The 20,033-nt window shown below is 46.2% G+C and overlaps 7 protein-coding genes across 7 annotated transcripts; 2 read left to right on the top strand and 5 right to left on the bottom strand.

The window, feature by feature from the left end:
• Positions 1-306: 306 nt before the first annotated feature.
• On the bottom strand, positions 307-929 carry N7478_010924 (uncharacterized protein; the record flags this gene model as incomplete). The annotated part of the gene is made up of 2 exons (XM_056927138.1): positions 307-633; positions 708-929. The coding sequence occupies 2 exons, from the start codon at positions 927-929 to the stop codon at positions 307-309; spliced, it is 549 nt and encodes a 182-aa protein (XP_056774186.1).
• Positions 930-1,568: 639 nt separating this feature from the next.
• On the bottom strand, positions 1,569-5,571 carry N7478_010925 (hybrid sensor histidine kinase/response regulator; the record flags this gene model as incomplete). Its single annotated transcript, XM_056927139.1, has 2 exons — positions 1,569-5,370; positions 5,489-5,571. 2 exons carry the CDS (start codon positions 5,569-5,571, stop codon positions 1,569-1,571), a joined length of 3,885 nt encoding a protein of 1,294 aa, XP_056774187.1.
• Positions 5,572-8,360: 2,789 nt separating this feature from the next.
• On the top strand, positions 8,361-8,810 carry N7478_010926 (uncharacterized protein; the record flags this gene model as incomplete). The annotated part of the gene is made up of 1 exon (XM_056927140.1): positions 8,361-8,810. One exon carries the CDS (start codon positions 8,361-8,363, stop codon positions 8,808-8,810), a length of 450 nt encoding a protein of 149 aa, XP_056774188.1.
• A 2,925-nt stretch (positions 8,811-11,735) lies between these two features.
• On the bottom strand, positions 11,736-12,203 carry N7478_010927 (alpha methylacyl-CoA racemase; the record flags this gene model as incomplete). Its single annotated transcript, XM_056927141.1, has 1 exon — positions 11,736-12,203. The coding sequence occupies one exon, from the start codon at positions 12,201-12,203 to the stop codon at positions 11,736-11,738; it is 468 nt and encodes a 155-aa protein (XP_056774189.1).
• A 709-nt stretch (positions 12,204-12,912) lies between these two features.
• Positions 12,913-13,771, top strand: N7478_010928 (uncharacterized protein; the record flags this gene model as incomplete). Its single annotated transcript, XM_056927142.1, has 3 exons — positions 12,913-12,954; positions 13,029-13,128; positions 13,272-13,771. 3 exons carry the CDS (start codon positions 12,913-12,915, stop codon positions 13,769-13,771), a joined length of 642 nt encoding a protein of 213 aa, XP_056774190.1.
• A 335-nt stretch (positions 13,772-14,106) lies between these two features.
• N7478_010929 (palmitoyl-(protein) hydrolase) lies at positions 14,107-15,134 on the bottom strand (the record flags this gene model as incomplete). The annotated part of the gene is made up of 6 exons (XM_056927143.1): positions 14,107-14,200; positions 14,267-14,655; positions 14,722-14,775; positions 14,829-14,919; positions 14,978-14,989; positions 15,052-15,134. The coding sequence occupies 6 exons, from the start codon at positions 15,132-15,134 to the stop codon at positions 14,107-14,109; spliced, it is 723 nt and encodes a 240-aa protein (XP_056774191.1).
• A 411-nt stretch (positions 15,135-15,545) lies between these two features.
• N7478_010930 (hybrid sensor histidine kinase/response regulator) lies at positions 15,546-19,328 on the bottom strand (the record flags this gene model as incomplete). The annotated part of the gene is made up of 5 exons (XM_056927144.1): positions 15,546-15,787; positions 15,842-15,950; positions 16,001-16,199; positions 16,256-19,177; positions 19,240-19,328. The coding sequence occupies 5 exons, from the start codon at positions 19,326-19,328 to the stop codon at positions 15,546-15,548; spliced, it is 3,561 nt and encodes a 1,186-aa protein (XP_056774192.1).
• Between the last annotated feature and the right edge of the window lie 705 nt (positions 19,329-20,033).

Raw genomic sequence — 20,033 nt, forward strand, 5'->3', positions numbered from 1 at the left:
AGAGAGATTGAAGCATTAGATATAGAAATATACAAACCATGGATCCCTGGTCCTATCATGAGACCGTGATTTTCACAGCTACTGACCCTGTCGGCGGATATCTCAACACAGAGCGCAGTATTAGAAAAGGAAATCCTTCAAGTATGTAGGAATCTAGATAGGAAAATGTGTGCTATGGTTGAATTGGCCTTCATCCAAGAATCTTACACTCGTGTGAAGTAGGATGAAATGGAAGAAAAGTCTAAGCGATTCCTCATTGAGGCAAGTGATACCCAATAAAGTAACATCACGTCAAAGGCGCGGAGTCTAAGTCAGTCTGCAACCCTTCAGAATACTCTGTAATGTGTCGTCGTCTGCCTTGAACAAATCTCCCATATTCGCAATATCAGATGCCTTCATTTGCGCTCGAATTTTGGCGACATCGGAAAGGCCTTTGCTGCTAAGTTCAGCCTTAGTAATTGAACCAACCCTAAGAGCACTGCCAATCACATTGATCAAAGCAGACTTCGGGTCCTGCACTGTATCGTACAAGGCAAGTCCGGTGTTAGCAGCCTCACATGCCACAGCAATACTGCGTGCAAGTGTAGCCATACCGGCGGCAGCAGCAGCCTCTTCACCGACAAAAGGGACGACCTTGACCTTCAAGTTAGCTATGTTTTCTTATTCAGAGGCATTGTCAGTAAGGATGAGAGAGGACATTCAATTACAACAAGAACCACGCTAATAATCATCACGATGAAGTTCTTCCGCTTCTTTTCAATCTCCTGCTCCTCAGCGTCTTTCTCTTCCTGACCTAGCTTCTTGGCCTTTGCCATCGAGTCGATTGCTTGGATGATACTGGAAACGGCGGTGCTGTATACTTGAGAGGGATCCTGAAGGGAGCCACGAATCCATTGGCCCAACATCATATCGTAGACAGTCGATTGCATATCATTACGAAGGTTTTACGTGGATAACCCCACCAAGACCCTGGGGTCTCCGCTTCCCCTGCAGCTCGCTTTACAAGGATCCGCAGTCTTTCTACCGGAGGAGTTCCTCTGAGGATCTTTTATGGGCCTCCCTTTGTTGTCGAAAATAATGTCAAAGCATTGTATTACAGGTATCGTGATCTTCTGCCGGCCAAAGACAGGCAGAGGGGGTTTTCCCGATGATCACTATCGGCCGCGGTAGATAAGTCCAGCGTTATCGCAAAGTATTTGGAGCTTTCAATATAACTAGACTGCGTTTACTTATGAATGTCATCATGGCGTTTCTTGTTGAAGTTTCATATCAGCTATCAATTCTGTGTGGCCTTTCCGCATGGAAATGTCATATCCACAACTCATTAAAATACATATAAGTAGTAATCAAAGTTGTCGTCCATATAACCCTCCTTGCTCTGCAGTGGTATATAGGTCGTCAATTCATTATAATAATATAAGAAATCAAAATAGTCGTGCTTAAAAGCCCTGGCCGTCCTATCGGTGTTCGTAAGTTATGCGTATCATAGCATCATTAAACAAAAGAATACTCGGGGTCTCAAAGAACAAAGGGGATACTCCAAGAAAAGATGCGGACGTTCAGCCGGCTTACTCCGAACTGTTGACCAAACCCCCAGCAAATGCTCCAGTTCCCTCTAGTAAAGGGACTAAACTTTTCATTCGTGCAGGTTTTGTTAGAAAAAAATCCATGCCAGCCCCGATTGCGTCACGTTGCAAGTCAATCTGCGCAACGCCAGTCAATGCTATGATCCTAACAGGGTTAGTGATGCCAATCTTCTGCTCGAATCCACGAATTCGCCTAGCCGATTCGATGCCGTCCATCACTGGCATTGAAATATCTGCCAAGGGGTTAGCTGAAAAGTAGACAGACATAAGGATTAATGTGATATGAGACTGACCCATGAAAATCACGGCAATCGAGGGTGAATTTGCTTTGAAGAACTCGAGAGCTTCTAATCCATTGAATGCAATTGCGTATTTGCATCTCAATCTCTTCATAAACTCGACTAGGATCCTGACATTGATATCATTGTCATCTACGATGAGGACAGTGGTTGCTAAATCTTGTTGGGGTTCTGAGAGATCGTGGACCCCATCCAATTTCGGCGCAGTTGAATCTCCGCCAGAAAGAAGAATGGCAGCTGTTGATGTCTCGGGAGCTATATGAAGCTCCGGCTCGTCCGGTGGGCTTTCGGAGTCTTTACTCTCGGTGTCGTCAGGACTAAATTGGCCACTAGATTCTGGATCAGGCAGAGCTAGGGATGAGTCAGATTCCGATTCCCTGAGCTCCGTTGCTATTGGAGCATTGGGTATGTCTATCGGGTGTGCGTCTGTGACCACGGTTGTAGCGACACCCTGTTGTCGGCGCTTGGAACAGATTTCAAAGGTCTTTGCCAATTTCCGTGGTCCACATGGCTGACTGATGAATTCGACAATACCATCATTGCCTTGCTTTCGAAATTCAACAAACATTGAATGTGCGATCCTAGGAGACGGGCATATGACGATCACCGGCGACGGAACAAAGGACTCAATATCTAAATCGCCATTGGTCAAGGACTCAAAGGACGAGATGTAAAAGTCGCAATCGGATGAATCAGACTGAGATGGCGAAACTATATAGACGTTCATTTGGAAACACACTTTGCATAATTCCTGCAGCGAGGAGCGCAACGACGAGCTAGAATCTAGAGACCAGTGGCCAAAAAGTCCGACCTTTTTATCGCGAACGAGGTCTTTGGCGGATGCTAGTGACAAATCTGTCGAAATTTCTTGCGTAGTAAGAGGCTCTGCCGTGGAGATACTATCCGTGAGAATATGATCAAGATCAACGGATACTCTGACTTCGGTGCCAACACCTCGTTGAGAATCGATCTGAATGCTCCCTCCAAGGGAGAGTACTAATCGCTGCGTGATGTTGAGGCCCAGACCATTGCCTATGGTCATATCATCTTCTTGTGCAAAGGCGGTGAAAATTTCCTTTTGCAAAAATTCAGTGCCAATGCCGCATCCCGAATCTTTGACTGTCAATATGATCTTTGACCTATGGACATCACCATTCTGGATTGTGGTCACCGGATCCACATCAAGAGACACATGGACGAACCCATGCTGTGTAAACTTCAAGGCATTGCCGACAATATTCGTCAAAATGGCGTGCCATGCCCCAGATAGAGTCAGGAAGTTCCAATCTGAGATGCGAGCGGTATCAAGAATGATCTGGACGCCACCAGGGGTATCAAACCGACCTGCTCCGAAGAATGGGCCATCATTGGCGCCGTCAACCGGGAACTGCAGGCCATTGAAGAAAGAGTAGCCCGCAAAGACGGTTTCTACTGCATCCTCGATCAAAGCTGCCATTTGGACGTAGGCCTTCTCGTCGCCTTCTAAGCGCTGTGAATCCTGGCCAGCTTTGAGAAGTTTCTCTTTGCTAGGGCCACCAAGGTATTGAGCTGAAGCAGAGGTCGCTCGAAGGTTTTTGATACTTGCATATTCCAGAAGTTGATTGATAGACCCAAGGAGTGTGAATGCGCAGGAAGAGATCGTGTGTACAAATCCTCGCTGCAGGGTGTTCATAGCGCTCGTGTTGAGGAGATCTGCCATGCCGAAGATGCCATGAAGGGGAGAACGAAGTTCATGGCTAAGTCCCGCTAACAGGCTTGACTTGGATTGCTCCGAAAATACTGATCCCAAACGATGCACCTCCGCCATCATACTATAACCAAATGCAAATAGGAAGGACAGCTCGTCATTAGACGTGAAAACGCGGTGACGGACTTGAGTCCAGGCAATGCTGGCCGAGTACCATCTTCCTTTATGAGAATCCCAAAGCGGAGAAAAAATAATACTTCGAGACTCGGGTGCGAGTTGCAGGAGTGTCTCAGCATCCTGGCGTAGGATTGCTTTCCGTGTCCTTTTGTACTTTTTGCTTCGCTTGGAAGAACTGCTTTCGCCCTTTGGTTGCTCGATGTTGCCCTGGAAGGGTTTGAAGTTTCTATCGCTAGTTTCACTTGTAGAAATCGACCCGTCTTCAAAAAAATTGAAAATCTTTCCCTGCGGATAGCGGCGTAAGAGACCTGCGAGAAAAGGTTCTGATATAGCAATACGGTTATCGCCAGACAATTGATCATTGACGCTGGATGCGTACGTGGTTGAAAAGCCGAGTATTCTACAGGGCTTCGAGGTATCCTTCCCAGAGTCTTCGGCATTCGCGGTAGTGTGATGGGAGGCATTCACATCTGACGGCCCCCGAATTTGTCTTTCGTCACCAGAAGTCGAGGAATGACTATTTTGACCGCTACTTTCATGATCGGAATTTTCAGTAGATACGAAAGCGCCTCTAGAGCCGAAGTTGGCGTCGAGGAAAATAGCCCCCTCCACTTCGATGCTTTCTCGGACGATGTTCGCTCCACGCGAGAAAGCCTCCCCCAGCTGGGATTGAAGGTCGTTCTTTGAATCTAAGCATCCCGTGGGATTCATACTGCTTTCGCTGGTTGTCTCAGGGAGAGGTCTCAAAGGTAGATGGCGGTCTTTTGTGGTGCCTTTTGATCTACGCTTGCAAACTCTTTCTTCGTGTGAGCGAATAGAACTGCTCTTGCGACCAGACTTTCTCATGGATTCCGAAACGCCATCAGACACTTGCTTTTCTTGTTGTATCTTGTTGATACTTCCTTCGGGCTTGTCACCCTGTTCGTCCTTCATGTAGTCCGATTTGCCAGTAGCATCTAGCCATGAGTTGCGCAGACTACCTTTGCCCTCGAGGAAGCTTCCAATCCCAACAATCATACGCTCCGCACGGAGGTGCTGGGATCTCCCTCGCACCGCCACCAGATAATCCATCACTGTAATAGCCATGTCCGACAAGAACTTGTTGATTGTGGGGTCTAGCGAGCCGCGAGGTGCGTCGTCCAAAACCGTGTAAGCCCCGATCATCACACCTTTAGGGCTAATTATTGGAGTCGAGGCGAGGAAGCGAACACTGGGATAACTCGTCACATCTGGGTGGTTTTTGAATTCCTCATCCTGGGTGAGGTCGGGCACTACCCATACTGGTTCCTTCGTTTCAGGCGAGGGACTCCGGAGACCCATTGACGGTTTGATGAAACCGCGATTGTATGACATAGTGCAGTTTCCGATCCAGAGCTCATCACGAATGGTATGATCGGCGTCATCCTGCAGACTCAGGGTCCGAGTGGATTCGGCTAAGATATGCTGCTCATGTTGACCGAAAAGAGAGATCAGAGCACGTTGAGCATTCAGTCGTAAAGCACCTAGCTGCGCAAATGCAGTCAGTACGGAATCAGAAGGAGACCGTGGGGTGAAATCGGTTGACCGGGTATTGTCATCAAAATGTTGGAGAGGTTCGTTCAAGCAGGATGGCGGGAGGTACCTGATTTAAGGTACGGGTTTCGGTCAGCCAGTAGACCGGTGTGACACCGGAGTATGAATTGGAGGAAATCTGATATCATGTTGCGAACTGGGGTGCACGGTGAACATGCATTGCTCACTCGTAAAATTCCCGTTCCCTAGATGTGTCGAAGCTGACAGGGCGTTGATGTTCTAGCAAGGGGAGTGGGCGTGGCTGGAACATGCTTCGAAATGACAGACTAACAGTAGTCAATCAAACCTCTGACCCTTTCGTTTGCGTGGGTGTCCGTTCGTGTACGTTTGATAGGAATCCAGTTCATCCTAATGAGCTACACGTTCAAGAGCTTTGATTTATTGCTTTCCCCTCCAGGTCACGTGGGATTCCCCCAGGTGGGGTAAACACCCACAGATCTTTGATTCGCCAGATTTCACGTCCCTTGCTCTTCCAAGTTTTCAAGCTCTGCACAATGTGGATAATGTGGACAGTGTGGACCGGTTGACATCACTGTGCAGTAGGTCAAGCATCCGTGGACTTGTGATTTGCGGTTTTGCCGCAGGAAGGCGCCCGTATTTGCCACTGCCGATCACCATTACATATGTGGAGATTGTTGTGCCTAAGTATGGTGAGGGTTTGTCGATCCTAACCGGTGACTAACGTTATCTCTACGCGTGGCACAGATGAAAAGCGGGCTGTACAACCAACCGATTAATTGTTGTTTCCCTGTGAGATTCCCCCGCAGTTTACTAGCCCAAACACACTCCCCAATCTGTGACTTCAAGTTTGACGTGGAGGGGTTCGTACATTTCAGCATAGCAAGAAAATGCTACTAATACTATTTTTGGTGATAACTCCGTTCGTCAACTTTCAACGCATTGATGGGCAGTTCTCAACGTCCACGGCCCTGGCTTGAACTTCTACCTACAGAACTCCTATTTATAGTTACGGATTTCCTGTTCAATGCAGATTTGAAAAGCCTCTCACTTGTCTGCAGAAATCTGAGGGAAGCCTCTCTGCCACGCATCTTCCGCAAGGTCCGGTTCCAGTTCTCGCATTCCGGATTCAACGCACTACGAGGGCTGTTGCGTTCTGAGCTTTGCCATTATGTAGTGGTATTTACATATGTAATTCCTGAGTTACTAAATTCAGGTATGTAAGCAATCTGGCAATCTATACCTTCGGAAATGACTAATTTCTTTCAAGAAACACAGAACTTGATGTTTTTCAAAGAAAATGTATTGAAACCGGAGCATTATGAGGATATATACGACCACAACAGCAATGGTACTGATTTTAGTGAGACCAATGGCCCGTATATGCTTGTATATGATGCTTTCAAGTCCATATGCCAAGAGCAACATGCAATCGTGGAGAGTTGCGAGGATTTGACTTCCTTATTGAATGCTTTCAGGGGTCTACCTCGATTGAGCGAGCTATGCTTGGAATTCTGCGCAACGCTTGAAGAGACAGACTGGTTGGCATTTTATATGGACCGGACTATCGCAGAGAATACCTTTCGGCACCATCTTCAGGTAATATCAATTGCCTTGAAGACCGGGAGAGACTCTGGCATTTTCATAAACACAGTTCATTTATCCAATTTTGAACATTCCATCGTTCCCTCGCTACGGCAAGATTCAAATTCGCAGTTTTTAACAATGCATCTTCGTGAATTGCTAAAATGTGCTTCGAATCTTCGTCTGAGTGGATCTGGCTCGCCATTGAAACTGCTGGCCTGCATTGATTTGAATATTCAATATCTAGAACTCTGCCAGCTTACAGTCCCTCAAGCGGTCCTACATGAGTTTATGCAGAATAACTTGGGCTCAATCATTTCTGTGGGATATCATGAGGTAAGATTGATTGCTCCAAGTCCGATCCTTTCCTCCTTAGTCGAACCATCGCCAAAATTGTGCAACGGTTTACTTAAGCTGGATATACCCACAAAGTTTATGTCAGAATCAACTTCATGTCTTGTTTGCTTGAAAGAGGGATGGGCGCTGTCGAATGAATACATATGAGAACTTGAATGGAATATAAATCATAGATATGCGGGTGGATGAGAATGAGCACTGCGGTAAAGAGATTCGATGCGCAACCAAGTTAGTTACGAAAAAATACCAAATAAAAGTGAAATTCAAATTTAAATTCACATGTTAAAACGGAATACTAGTTGGCCTGCTGTACAATTGTAATGCCCAGAACTCTTTTTTCATCTATTTCCGCAATTCTGGCTAATACTGTATACATAGTAGGGGCTTTGCTGATCTGAATCGATAACTAAGTGCGACAGGGTATTCCGGCCAGCATGCACATGTTTTAGGTAATATTGGTGTCTTATTCAAAATGTTTAATTATTTATCTATGCTTTATTTCCGCCCGGCAACAATTCGGGTTTAACGTTAGGCGCGGTGCCGCCGGCCCTTGGCACGGTTAGTGTGGCATGAGAGAGTCCTCCGACTCATCCCCATATTCCACTCTTCCCTCGACGTGTCAATTGGCATGACTGACAAAGGTGACGATTATTGGCCAGTGCAACGCATCGCCCAGGCGTGTCTCCCATGTCGGTATGCCGATTGAGCGCGTCATTACCCCTCTCCTTCGCGATGGAACTGACCTTTGAAGACGCAAGAATCTGGTCAGTGAGATTCAAATGTTTCTCATTCTTTCCTCTTCTATTCATCATCTGCCCGTTTTGCTCTCGTTGTTATTATTCCGGCTGCTTCCTTCTATATTTACTTTTTCCTTTGAAGCGTGACACAAGCTTGACGTCTGACAATTAGCCAAGAATGTACATACGTCGTTGAACCCTCCGGCCATTATGCCGGACCTCGCAGGATCAGCCGTGATGACCCCGGCAGCTCACAGGACAATACAGGAACTGGAGAAACGCAGGTACAATATCGACCATGATACAATGCTGAGTAAGGCGCTGATTGACACGCATCGGCCCCACCATCTCTAGACCACCGAATTGATACGAAGGGTTGCGACCCTCGAGGCAAAGCTCGAGAATGTCGGATTATCTCTTCAACGGCGAGTCTCCTGACTCGTATCGAAGCTCTCTAGAACCGCCCGCAGTTGACGATTCCCGAGTTAGGATCGAGGGGTGCATGATGGCCCTTTTGGATGGCGACAATTCTCGCCGTATCGGCCTATCGACGCCCGCGGAGCAAGGCGATAACCGTCCCGGGAAATCCGATGCGACGACAGAAAGAGTCGTCAACTCCAACGTCCAGCTGTCGGGATCTCTCTTTGAGGATTCCGGAATGCCGGAAGACGTCTTCATGGCTGTCATCGATGCTTACTATCAATATTGTCATAACCAGCCCTACTCCTTCTTTCATGAGGAGAACTTTCGGCAACGCCTGCGAGCGCAAATGCTTGCAAAACATCTAGTCCTGACCGTCGTGGCGACGGCCGTCAGATTCTGTCCTGTCATATCACCCTGTATATATAGGTGATTAGATAAATGAATAATACTAACTGTTCTAAAGTATTGCATGTACTAGTATTCAACTATAAATTTACAGTCTTGGTCTTACTAATTAGTAGTCTTTATTCACTAAATACTATCTGTAATAATATAGTCTTAATCTTTAACCTACTACTAAGACTAAGGCCAAGGGTATATGTACCGCAGTCTAGTATAGTATATACTGTTATGAGCCCTTCGGGCTGAGGTGCGGGCGGTCTCGCGGGCCCCCTACCATTAATAAATAGTAACTGCATGTAGGTAACATTTTCCTTTCTCCATAGTTAATCCTATTTATTCAGACACACCACGTACACTACTAGTAGTTTAGACTGTCACGGGGCTAGCCCGTGGAAGCTTTACGTTAGATGTTGCATGTTGGAATTTGCCGAAGGTTGGCCGCCGCCAAGTTGCATGAAGTTGGGCTCTGTCGAGAATCGGCCACCGCCCGGAATTCCGTAGAAAAGGGAAAACGCTGTTAGAGCCTCTTGTAGCTTGGAGCCTTGTAGCTCTCCGAGCTACGTCCTGTCTATATACGCTATACTGTCTGACTGTAGTTAGTTCCTAAATTCAATGTTGTTCAACTGCCGTACCCTGACATTGACCACCTAACATATACTATATATAACATACAAGCTTCTCGGTTTAGCTAATATTGCGAGATTATAGAACGTTTCCTTCCTCCTTACTGCAAAACCTACGCACATTTCAAATAATTAGGATTTAGTAGAGTAGGCCGCAGCTAGTTAGCTGTAATATGCTTTGTATTGAGAATTGATTTTTGGAAGATCTTTGCCATCCATTCGCCCGGGTGGTCTAGTGGTATGATTCGCCTTTCGGACTGTAAGTCACACTGTGTCACATGGTGATTAGGCGAGGCCCCGGGTTCAAATCCCGGCTCGGGCCATCTTTTTTTTCCTCCTTTTTTTTTTAACTATTCTTATTTTTTTCTATTATATAACTCCTTGATTAGTCTATAAGAATCTATAATATATATCGTAGAAATAGATCTTCTCCACACAGCCCAGCATTGTCCGGTGTTCAAAAATACAGAGAATACCTACTAATCCGCCTTATAGTATGATTCATGCTTCGGTATGATGCATTGTCGAATCTCTGTAATACGAAAACATCCTTTCACATCTTTATTGGACTATGTCACACTGCGTCATGTGGTGGACTTGAGCCCCGGTTCGATCCCTGGCTCAGGCCATCTTTTCTTTTCCTCCTTTTTTTACTATTATCATCCTTTCTATTTTATAACTCCTTTATTGGCCTATAAGAATCTATAATATATCTAGTAGAAATAGAGCTTCTCCAAAGTCATAAGCCCCTTGCTGTCGTCTCAACAGAATCAACTCTTTTGTGCATAGAATCATAGGTACTTCATTCAGATCACACAGCGTCACATACTTGCCCGTTGGTACGATACTGATGATCTCTAACGCTTGCTTGGCTTCTTCATATAGCGCTTTGCGCAAGATCAACAATGTTTCAATTTTGGGCTAGCATCTGCCATAGGAAGTCACTTACAGGGACACTTAATGAAAGAAACATTAGGACTCTCCAAGCTATGTCGCTTGATAACACTATCTATCGCGGCGTTGTTCATGTCGCACAGGGCGAATGCGGTCTCGCCACCATCTCCACGAGGCGTATATCTTTTCACAAGGTTATAGAGCTGTAGATATATAGCTCAGAAATAGGTTTGATCTATACGACCCCTGTGTGGCGGCTTACTATGTGGTTTCCCATAGCGCCCAGATAAATAAACCCGATTGTGTTGGCTCTGTTTGTTGGGCTTTCTATTCTGGATATTTGTGAGAAGGTTCTTTAATTTAAAGAGCGAGAGATCGAGGGTTGTGAAGGATTGAAGGTCAGGATGCTTTGTAGGTGAAGAGCTTGAGAGTGTAGAGACCTTAACGTATTCCGCGTCAGCCGGATGATGTTGGAGGCTTGTATATTGAGAGCGAAATTAAGTCTCAAAAATATAAAAGAAGGATGAACTGAATTGTTTTCTTCCCGAAAAAAGATCAAGTTTATATACAACAACTTATCAGCTCTGGACATCCCAACAAAAGCTTATGTTCACCGGGTCTAGTCCTATCACGTTCAGAGCTAAGAACTGCACGATTTCCCCACAGTTTTTGTCAATCCACCTCGGATCCGGGCGACAGTACTTCGGACACAGACCGTCCCCACTACAGTACAGTATATATGGAGACAGTCCGGCCGCCCACACCTGGCCACCGGACCCCGCAGGAAGGGTGAGTATGAAGAACGCGGGGCATAACATGTTTTCTAGAAAGAGGGACTTACTGTGACCGGAATTGGCTTAGAGAAAGAATATGAAATAATATCAGAAGGTACGTCACGTGTCGTAGCACTGGATTCGATATCTACGGCATTGTGCAGCGGCTCATAATGGCCATCGCTCGCATGCCTGTTTGGGACCCACCACCTGCCAGTGTACATTAATTAAAATAATACTATGTGTGCATAGTCTCCTGCGCCTCACTGCCACAATATCAGGTATATCTTGCATTTCTATTACTACTATTCTCATCTATATAGTAATAGAGGGTTTTGTAGAGGGGTTTGCAGGAAATCTCGTAGTAAAGTAGTAGGAGAGGGGTAAAAAATGAAGTCAAGAAAAAAAAAAACGGGCAGAATAAACGGTAGAAGAATTAAGTCTTGACCTTATTCGATCGTGTTAGTGTAGGTCCCTCTAGCAATATTGTTAGGTCGTTTTAACAAGACTAGGTCTTAATCATTAATCTAAACAAAATTCTCACGGCCTTATCAGGTGCTAACTATGTCCAATACGCAACTCTTAAGCATGAAAATCTCGTTTCACGTTGGATAATTTCATGGTATAAATTGGGTCTGTCTATGAAAAAGAACGCCGACATCGTTATAGCCACGAGACCGCATCGCTTGCACGGTAGCAGTTTGGCTCCGGCGCCGTGATATGGTGTGGCGAGGCCTCGACGCTAGGCAGTTTTACTACCGGTTTTAGCAGCTCGAAATCGCCCCAATCACCTTGCAGTCTCGTCGTATACTGAGATTCCTTTGCAAAGAATGCGGGCATAACATCCTTCCACCCTTTGAGAGCCACGTCCAGCAGTTCGAGCACAAACAGGTCAGGACCCATCTCGTCCCATTTGAACTTTTCAGTGCACTGCTGGACGACAGCTGGAGCGTACAGTCCCACTTCAGGCTTCATGTGGAGAGAGGCCGCGGCCATCAGCGAGGCGAAGACGTGGTAAGATCCTCCCTGCTTTGTGTGGTCTCTGATGGCCATCATGGTACCGATAGCCCCGATCAATCCGGTCAGCATGTCCGGGACGGGCAGCGCGCGCAGGCAAGACACACGTGCCATCCGTGTGGCCGAGACTTCGCCCCGTCGTGTATGAGCATCCGGAATTTCAGATGGATACTTTCTCCTCTTCTGGTAAGCTCATTCCGCCACCAGCCATGGGAAAAATAGCACTTACCAACTTGAAATTTATTGATATGGGATTGGCTCCGATGTACCGTCCCCAGTTTAGTACTTAGTCAGTGGAACATCCAGCAAGCCCTGTCTACTAAGACAGCTAGGCATGATCCCACAGCCATAAAGTTATCGGCTCTGTTATAAGACTTTTTTTAGTGTTTAATAGCTATAGCAGGAAAAATGCTGCTGAACAATCAAGTTGGCATATGCTCATTGTAGAGAAACGTCTTAATGCGAGAAGACTCTGGACCACCTGGGCAGCAGACCTGCCACTTTATCTATTCAGACTATCTCCAAGACTGTATGGCGTCAAATTTCCATTTACAACCCCACCAATAATGCCAAGCGATTGCCAGTGGGATCATATCTCCGATAGGATCCCCGGGCCGCAGCCCAATCCAAATTATCTGCAGCAACGTACTAGACCTATTTGGCCCCCTGCATGCACATGCGAAACATTGGCGATCCACCAGCCATATAATTTCGTCTTTGCCCCCAAGCCCCCCAAAAACTACGAAATCCAATATTGAAATAAACCCGACTCGCTATTTGCTCCTACGAACCCCGTAAACTTCATATTATTTATCCGATCGTCATGAAGTTTCTCTGTTTACACGGGGCCAACACCAATGCCGAGGTACCTATAGTCACCCCAAAACTGAAAATCTTTCCATGAGTCTTAAGAGACATTATGAACTCAATCGCGTACAGATTCTCGAGATCCAAACCGGTGGCCTGAGACAGCAGCTTTCGAAAAAAGGACACACATTCACATTCATAAATGGGAAAGTCGTCGCACCAGTTTTAGGAGGTAAGAACCTGCAATCTTCAAGCTAAAGCGCCGCAAGAAAACATTCGTCACCCCCGCACCGTACCCCGCGCCGAGCCTCAAAATACCACAAAAATCCATAAAAGCACAAAACAAAAAGCGAATTTAACTGACATACCCCATAGAACTCGAAGGCGTAGTTGACGGCCCATTCTATAACCATTATGACGTTGACAACACCCCCGGTTCAGAAGTTACCCAAGCAATCGAATACACCCAACGCATAATAAGCGAACAGGGACCCTTTGACGCCGTTCTTGGCTTTTCGCAAGGCGCCGGTCTCGCCGCTACACTTATCATTGATCATGCAAAAACACACCCTGACGAACGGCCTTTGTTCCGAGCCGCGGTTTTTCTGTGCGGTGACTCGCCGTGGGAAAGCTCCGGGCTGCTGAAGGTCCCGGCCACATCTGATACGTACCCGATTAATATCCCTACTGCCAATGTGGTGGGTAAACAAGATCGTGTCCTTGAGAACAGCATGAAACTTTATAAGCTTTGTGAGCCTTCAAAGGCGACATTCTATGACCACGGTGGCAAGCATATGGTTCCCTTTGATGCGAAGAACCAGGAGGGTATTGTTAAGATTATTGATGAGACTATTGCAAAGGCTATGAGGGGTTAGATGAATGGAATCTGTGGGTTATCACATCGGTATGGTTTGGTCTTGGCATCATTCATGCAATTTGCGCCCCTCAATATTGGAAGTTGATATTTTACTGTTGAGCCTTGCATTGTTTTCCACTCATTTTGTCATGCGGTGCTGTTTAAATGGTATTCATGTGTTTTGCATCTATGAGACGAAAATGGGCGAATGATAAGCAATGTAACCTAGTCCTGCTTCTCTGGAATGGGCTGCGATTTTCGCGATCGGGACTTCAGCCATACCACCGCAGCCACCATGAGAATAAAACTATGCACAATTATGATCCCAACGTCGAAAATCTTGATTTGACCAAGTCATAAGCCTGCAGCAGTCTCAGCAGGAATGGTCTTCTCTAAGAACTTCTCCAGATCATCAATTTCATCAGGATCCGCCGAGTGTCCGAGGTCGCTGTGAAATTCATTAGCTCGTATACCCAATTTCAATTTAAACAATAACAGGATATGTCTAACTTACGGGTATGTGTTGAAAGAGACATTCTCAACGCCCAGGTCCTTAACAGCCTTCGACGACATCTCACCCATCTCATACTTGACAACGCCATCCTCCCGTCCGTGAGCCAAGAAGAAAGGAGTCTGCTTGTTCGGGAAGTGCTCGGGGATAAAGTTCTTAATGCGATCGCTCAAAAGGAGATAGCATGAGAGTCCAAAGACACCACCCAGCTTTTCCTTGCAGGTCAATCCGGAGAAGACAGACATAGCACCACCCTGTGAGAAACCACCCAGCACAATACGCGATGGCTTGATACCCTTCTCAACCTCTGCCTTGATAAGGCCATTGAAGTATTCGCGGGAACGGAGGATACCGGGTTCGTCTTGGGATCGGACGGATTCGTCGATATTAAGCTATATTATAGCGACGTCAGCGGGGTCGAGGTAAGTGAATGGTTCAGGGTACAGAATACAACTCACATCGCCGCCGAGCTTAGCAATATCATACCATCCAGGCATAGCCATGCCAAAGTTCTATTTTCCATCAGCATCAATTATACCTGATTTAGATTCGAGCGTGTTCGTACCACTGTGATCGGGATATCGGGCGCATTGGGGAAAATGAAAGCGACCTCGTCGAACTTGCCGCGGCGGCGCCAGTTCTGGGCAAGGGACGTCCTATCCAAGAATAGCGGTTAAGATTGCCTCATGTATTATCGCGAAAGGTTAGACATACCATCCTTGGCCGCTGAAGAGAAAGTATGTCAGTGTGAGATTTGAGATGGGGGTTGCGGGACGGTGTAGACATACCTGTCACCAAGGCCATGGGCCATGATAACCGTTGCGGTGTGCTTTTTCAGAGCTGGCACGACATAGGGGGCGCGAGCTGACATCTTGTCTGTGGATGAATCTGAACACTTTGCAGATCAGAAGGATTGCTGAGGAATACGCGCGAACAGGCACTTGACACTTTTCTGCCGCCGAGGTTAATTGGTGATACACCGCCTACGCAATCTATAAGAGCCTAGGCACGAAGATGAATTGAGTTACGATAGGACGGTTCTAGAGATCAATGGGAATTGATGAATATTGTGAAGTGTATTTTGAATTTATGCGATCAATGTTTTTGTCTGTAAAATTCCAAATATTTGAGATTTTACTTGGATCATGGATGTTACAGCTTATAAGTAAAACAAGATATAGTTCATGCTAGAATGCACGCTTGAATTGAACTTGATTATCGTTTGCTCGTGGTTGGGTCGTTTTGTCATAAAAAAGAATACAGTGTAGTTTACATTCGTATATCAGTCCAGGTTTTCGGGGTTGTTGAGATGTGGCAGAGTACGCAGCAACTGACTCAACTGTTTCAATGGCGTAGGCTTCGTCAAGAAATCATTCACCCCACTGACCCGCGCCTCTTCTTGTTTTTCAGAAGACAAAACAGCTGTCAGAATTATAATGTGTGCCGGGGTTAACTTATGCGCTTTTTCGAATTTTCGCATATTTCTGGTAGCAGTAAGCCCGTCCATATGGGGCATGGAGATGTCTGGATATCATTAGATTATTCCATGAAGTTTTCGTGGTGTAGATAGTATCGTACCCATGACAATAATGTCAAATCTTTGGTCTTTGAACTTCTCTGAAGCTTCGACTCCATTGGTCGCTGATTCATATTTAAATCCGCAATTCTTCACACATGTTTCGATGATCTGTTGGATTCATTAGTATTATTCAGAATTGTATTTAGTATTGGACTCACCTTCAAGTTGACAGCGTTGTCTTCAACTAATAGAACTCTTTTCTCGGAATTCTCTTCGGTTTTGTCAGACGTATCATTTCGCTGTTCACTGGATTGAGAGGAATCCGGGCTTCCTTGTTTCACATTCTTGACATCCTCCTCGATTCCTTGCGGGCGAAGACAATTTTCAAAGACTGTTGCCAAAGTCCTTGGGCTCACACTGGTCGTGAATTAGTGCCATGTAGCTTGAATAGGTAACATCTTGTTCAAACTTACGGCTGGGACAAGAAAATTGCACGGTCCCGATCATTCTCCTTCACTACCCTCCAACTACTTGCTTGCCCACTCAACACAATGAGTGGATATTTACCTCTCGACTCAACCGATCTTCGAACGTCGGACTGGGCTGAATCACGGGCCATTGTTCGATATTCATGTTCTGTCACAATCAAGAAATCCGGCCCATGTTCATGGTCAGGCTCATCAGAACTGATCACTTGAAGTCCAAACCAATCACTGACCATACGACCCAAGCTGAATCTGATGTTGTCAAATATTTCTGGCCGGATTCCAAGATCTCCACGCTGGAAGCTCTTCGTAAAGAATGAAACGCTTTTGCCACTCAATTCCGTCCTGAGCTGGTGATAATGGGTTGGCTGAACGAGAGTTGGTTGTGGCTCTGTCAATGGGAAGTACACATCAACTTCCGTACCACGGTCCACCTCACTCTTGAAATGAATTTGACCATTCAGAGACTTCACTATTTGGTGAACAAGATGAAGTCCAACACCGAGGCCTGGAGACTGTGTGTTTTCCTGAAGGAAAGGGATGTAAAGGTTGTGAAGCAGAAAGTCTTGAGACATGCCACGGCCGGAGTCACTTATAGTGAGACGTGCTGCGGGAACATTCTTTTGACCATTGACAGTCATTGTGTCTTTCCTCATGAAGAGTCGGATGTACCCTGTTCCTGTGTATTTGAGAGCATTTCCAAACAAGTTCATCACAACTCGTCGCCAAGCACCCGCATACACAGGGTAATGCCAATTGTCTTGCCATTCAATATCGACAATCGTCATCATTCGGCTTTCCTTCCCGCCATTAGATGATTTCAAACTAAATCGCTGCTGGTTCTGGTTGACGATATCGGTTGAGGTCCCTGATTCTCGACTTTGAAATTCAGCACCGGCCAGCAGGCCTTCAACTACTTCTTGTACCAACGAGCTTAGGTCTTCGTCTTGTTCAAGGCCCGGAACGCTAATTTTTGGCCGCTCCCGATTTGTCGTGGCTGATCCACCTGGCCCGCGACCTGGAGATGCCGTGAGAGTATTAATCCTGGCATAATCTAACAGATGATTCAATGTGTCTAGTAGAGTTCGTCCGCAACTATGGACAGTTTCTACCAAACCCTGTTGGGTATAGGAGTTCACTGTCTCCTGGAGCAGCTCCACGGTTCCAAGAACACCGTGCAACGGAGATCGCAACTCGTGGGAGATAGAGGATATAAAGTCACCCTTCGCCTTGTCGGCAGCTTCGACATCCATCCGTGATACATCAGCCATAACAGTATTACTGAAAGCCGCCATGTAAGTTAAATCTTTTGGCTCAGATAGAACTCGACCCGGGTCATTGGTCCACGCGAGACTCATGGTAAACCATCGACCGCGATGGAAGTCCCAAACAGGATAAATGGCAAGACAACGAGCATCGGGCAGGATCTTGTGGAAATGCTTGATCTCCATTGTTTCTTCCTGGTATCCTTTCTCCTTTGGAGAGCCAGGCTTAACCTCGTTTTCTTTGCCAACGTATGCTTGGCTGACATCATCTGCTAACCCTTCGTAACTCACTGCGATGCTTCCGTCCTTATCGATATGAAATATTTTACCGCGTGGGTATCGCTCAATGAGATGATTCACAAAACTTCCCGGTAGTGGCACATAATGGCTTTCAAGTTTGTTGTCATCTCTACCAGAAGCGGTGGATGTCGAGTAGCCTAGAACTAGACTTCTGGGCTCATTATCATCCCCTACAGAATCAGGCTGAAGCTCTGGAGGAATTTCTGAGCCTCTATGCCCGTTTTGGTTTTGATTTTGCTCATTATCAGCCCCTTTATGAACTGCCGAGTCGCTGCCAACACCCATCATCTGACGACGTGCATACACACTCGCATCGATGAACATGGCCCCCTCAATCTCCAATGCCTGGTTCATGAGACATGATGCTCTATTGAGAACTGATTGTACACTAGAGGGAGCAAGGGACTTTTGAAGTCGTTCAGTAGTACGCGTGAGGGCAGGTCTTTGCTCATTTTCTTCCTTTACAATATCGGACTCCTCGCCCTGGTTTTCACTCATCTTGAACTTCCGAACAGGTGATCTACTCCGACTTTGATCGACACTGGTGGGAACTGCTTGCTCGATTGAGGACGTGGAAGTTCTGCCCCTATTACTTTTAGTGGCATTTGTGCCGGCTTGATCGGAAATTTGAATCTCTTCAAGCTTCTTGTTAACATGATCAAGACCATCAGGCGGGTGATCTGATATATCGCGACTATCGATTCCTTCGCTGAGGTCGGATTTACCTCGCACAAAGAGTCCAAGGGCTCGAACCATCTTTTCTTCTCGGTTTTCTTCGCGCATAGCACGCTGGGAAAGTAGGTACTCCATAATTGTAACACTCAGCTCCTCCAAGAAGTGCATATCTTGCGTGGACATATTTTCTCGAGGTTTATCGTCCAGTATCGCAACACTGCCGATTATATAGTGTTCCGGTGATCGAATAGGGACTGAAATGTAGAATCGATGGTGCGGTGCACCGGTGACGAAAGAGGCAGATTTGAAACAGGAGTCTTGAGTCAAATCCGGAATCATGAAACGAGATTCTCCTTCCTTCGTGAATGCACGCATAGCTCGATCACACATTGGTATATTTTGTCGCGGGAATTGTTGCACACCACGCCATAGCGAGTCGGATCCCTCTCCACTTTTTGAACTGCGCAGGCCAAGAGTCGGGGTTGCTTCTGCCACAACATGTTGTGTTGTACGATCAAAGAGAGAAATAAGAGCGCATTTAGCATGTAGACGCAAACTTGCTAATTGCGCGAACGCTGTCAAGACATTATCGCGTGAGACATTAGGTCGTTCGCCGACGGATTGCTGCGCAAATTTTTCAGACTCTGAGAACCCCCAGTATGGGAGGTACCTGGGTGGGAAAGATGTTAGAAATGCTTTGATTTAAGGAAAGAACTCTGACATTGTACATACAGGTGCATTTCCCGTTCGCGGGCAGCGTCAATATTGTATGCATATTTGCGCGGGCCTTCTCGCCCTTTCCCTGTGGTACTGGGTGTCATGGATGATCAATGCTAATCGGTTTATTCAGACAGAAAATTGGAGTACGAAACAAGAAAAGTGGCCCGGTATTCATGTGTAGATTCATCTCGGTGTAGTCCCAGGTACCAGGTGGTAGGTTGGTTTAAAGCTGACAATAGAAAACTACGTCATAAAGCCAGCGCGTTCAATCCAGGATTTTGCATTCTAGGTGGGTCAGTGGGGATCCAGATCAAAATCATGGGGCTTTTGAAGAGCAACGGTTTGAAGTCATAGTTTCCTTCCCGGTTCTGAGATAGCCGCACACAAATTGATGTGACGTCAGTATGTACTGGCCCCTTACAGGGGATTATAATCGCTAGCAGGGAATAAATCCTCTTGGTCCTATATTAACCTTTATCATATTTGAAGATATAGTTCAAGAAAGTAGTTTTGAAGCTTAGTTCGTGATATCTCTGTGGCATTACTGTATTACAGGTATCATAGTTCTCCGCGGGTTTAAAATAGGCCAGCATGTGAGTTCTTTCACATGGCCGCTATGTCCCCGGACCCATTATCGCGACGATCCGTGGCTGCAGAGATGCAGGGGTTGGCCGCCAGGGAGGATGGCGAATATGGATCTATCTATATCACACTATGCAATATAACGTCGTATGCCTCAGATCATGTCCAGCTACTATGGGAAATGTTCGTTTTTCTGCTCAAGGTGGGACCGTCAACTTTTGAGA

The sequence above is a fragment of the Penicillium angulare genome (genome assembly GCF_028827245.1).
Source record: "Penicillium angulare strain IBT 27051 chromosome Unknown utg000008l_segment0_segment0, whole genome shotgun sequence".
Lineage (NCBI taxonomy): Eukaryota > Fungi > Ascomycota > Eurotiomycetes > Eurotiales > Aspergillaceae > Penicillium > Penicillium angulare.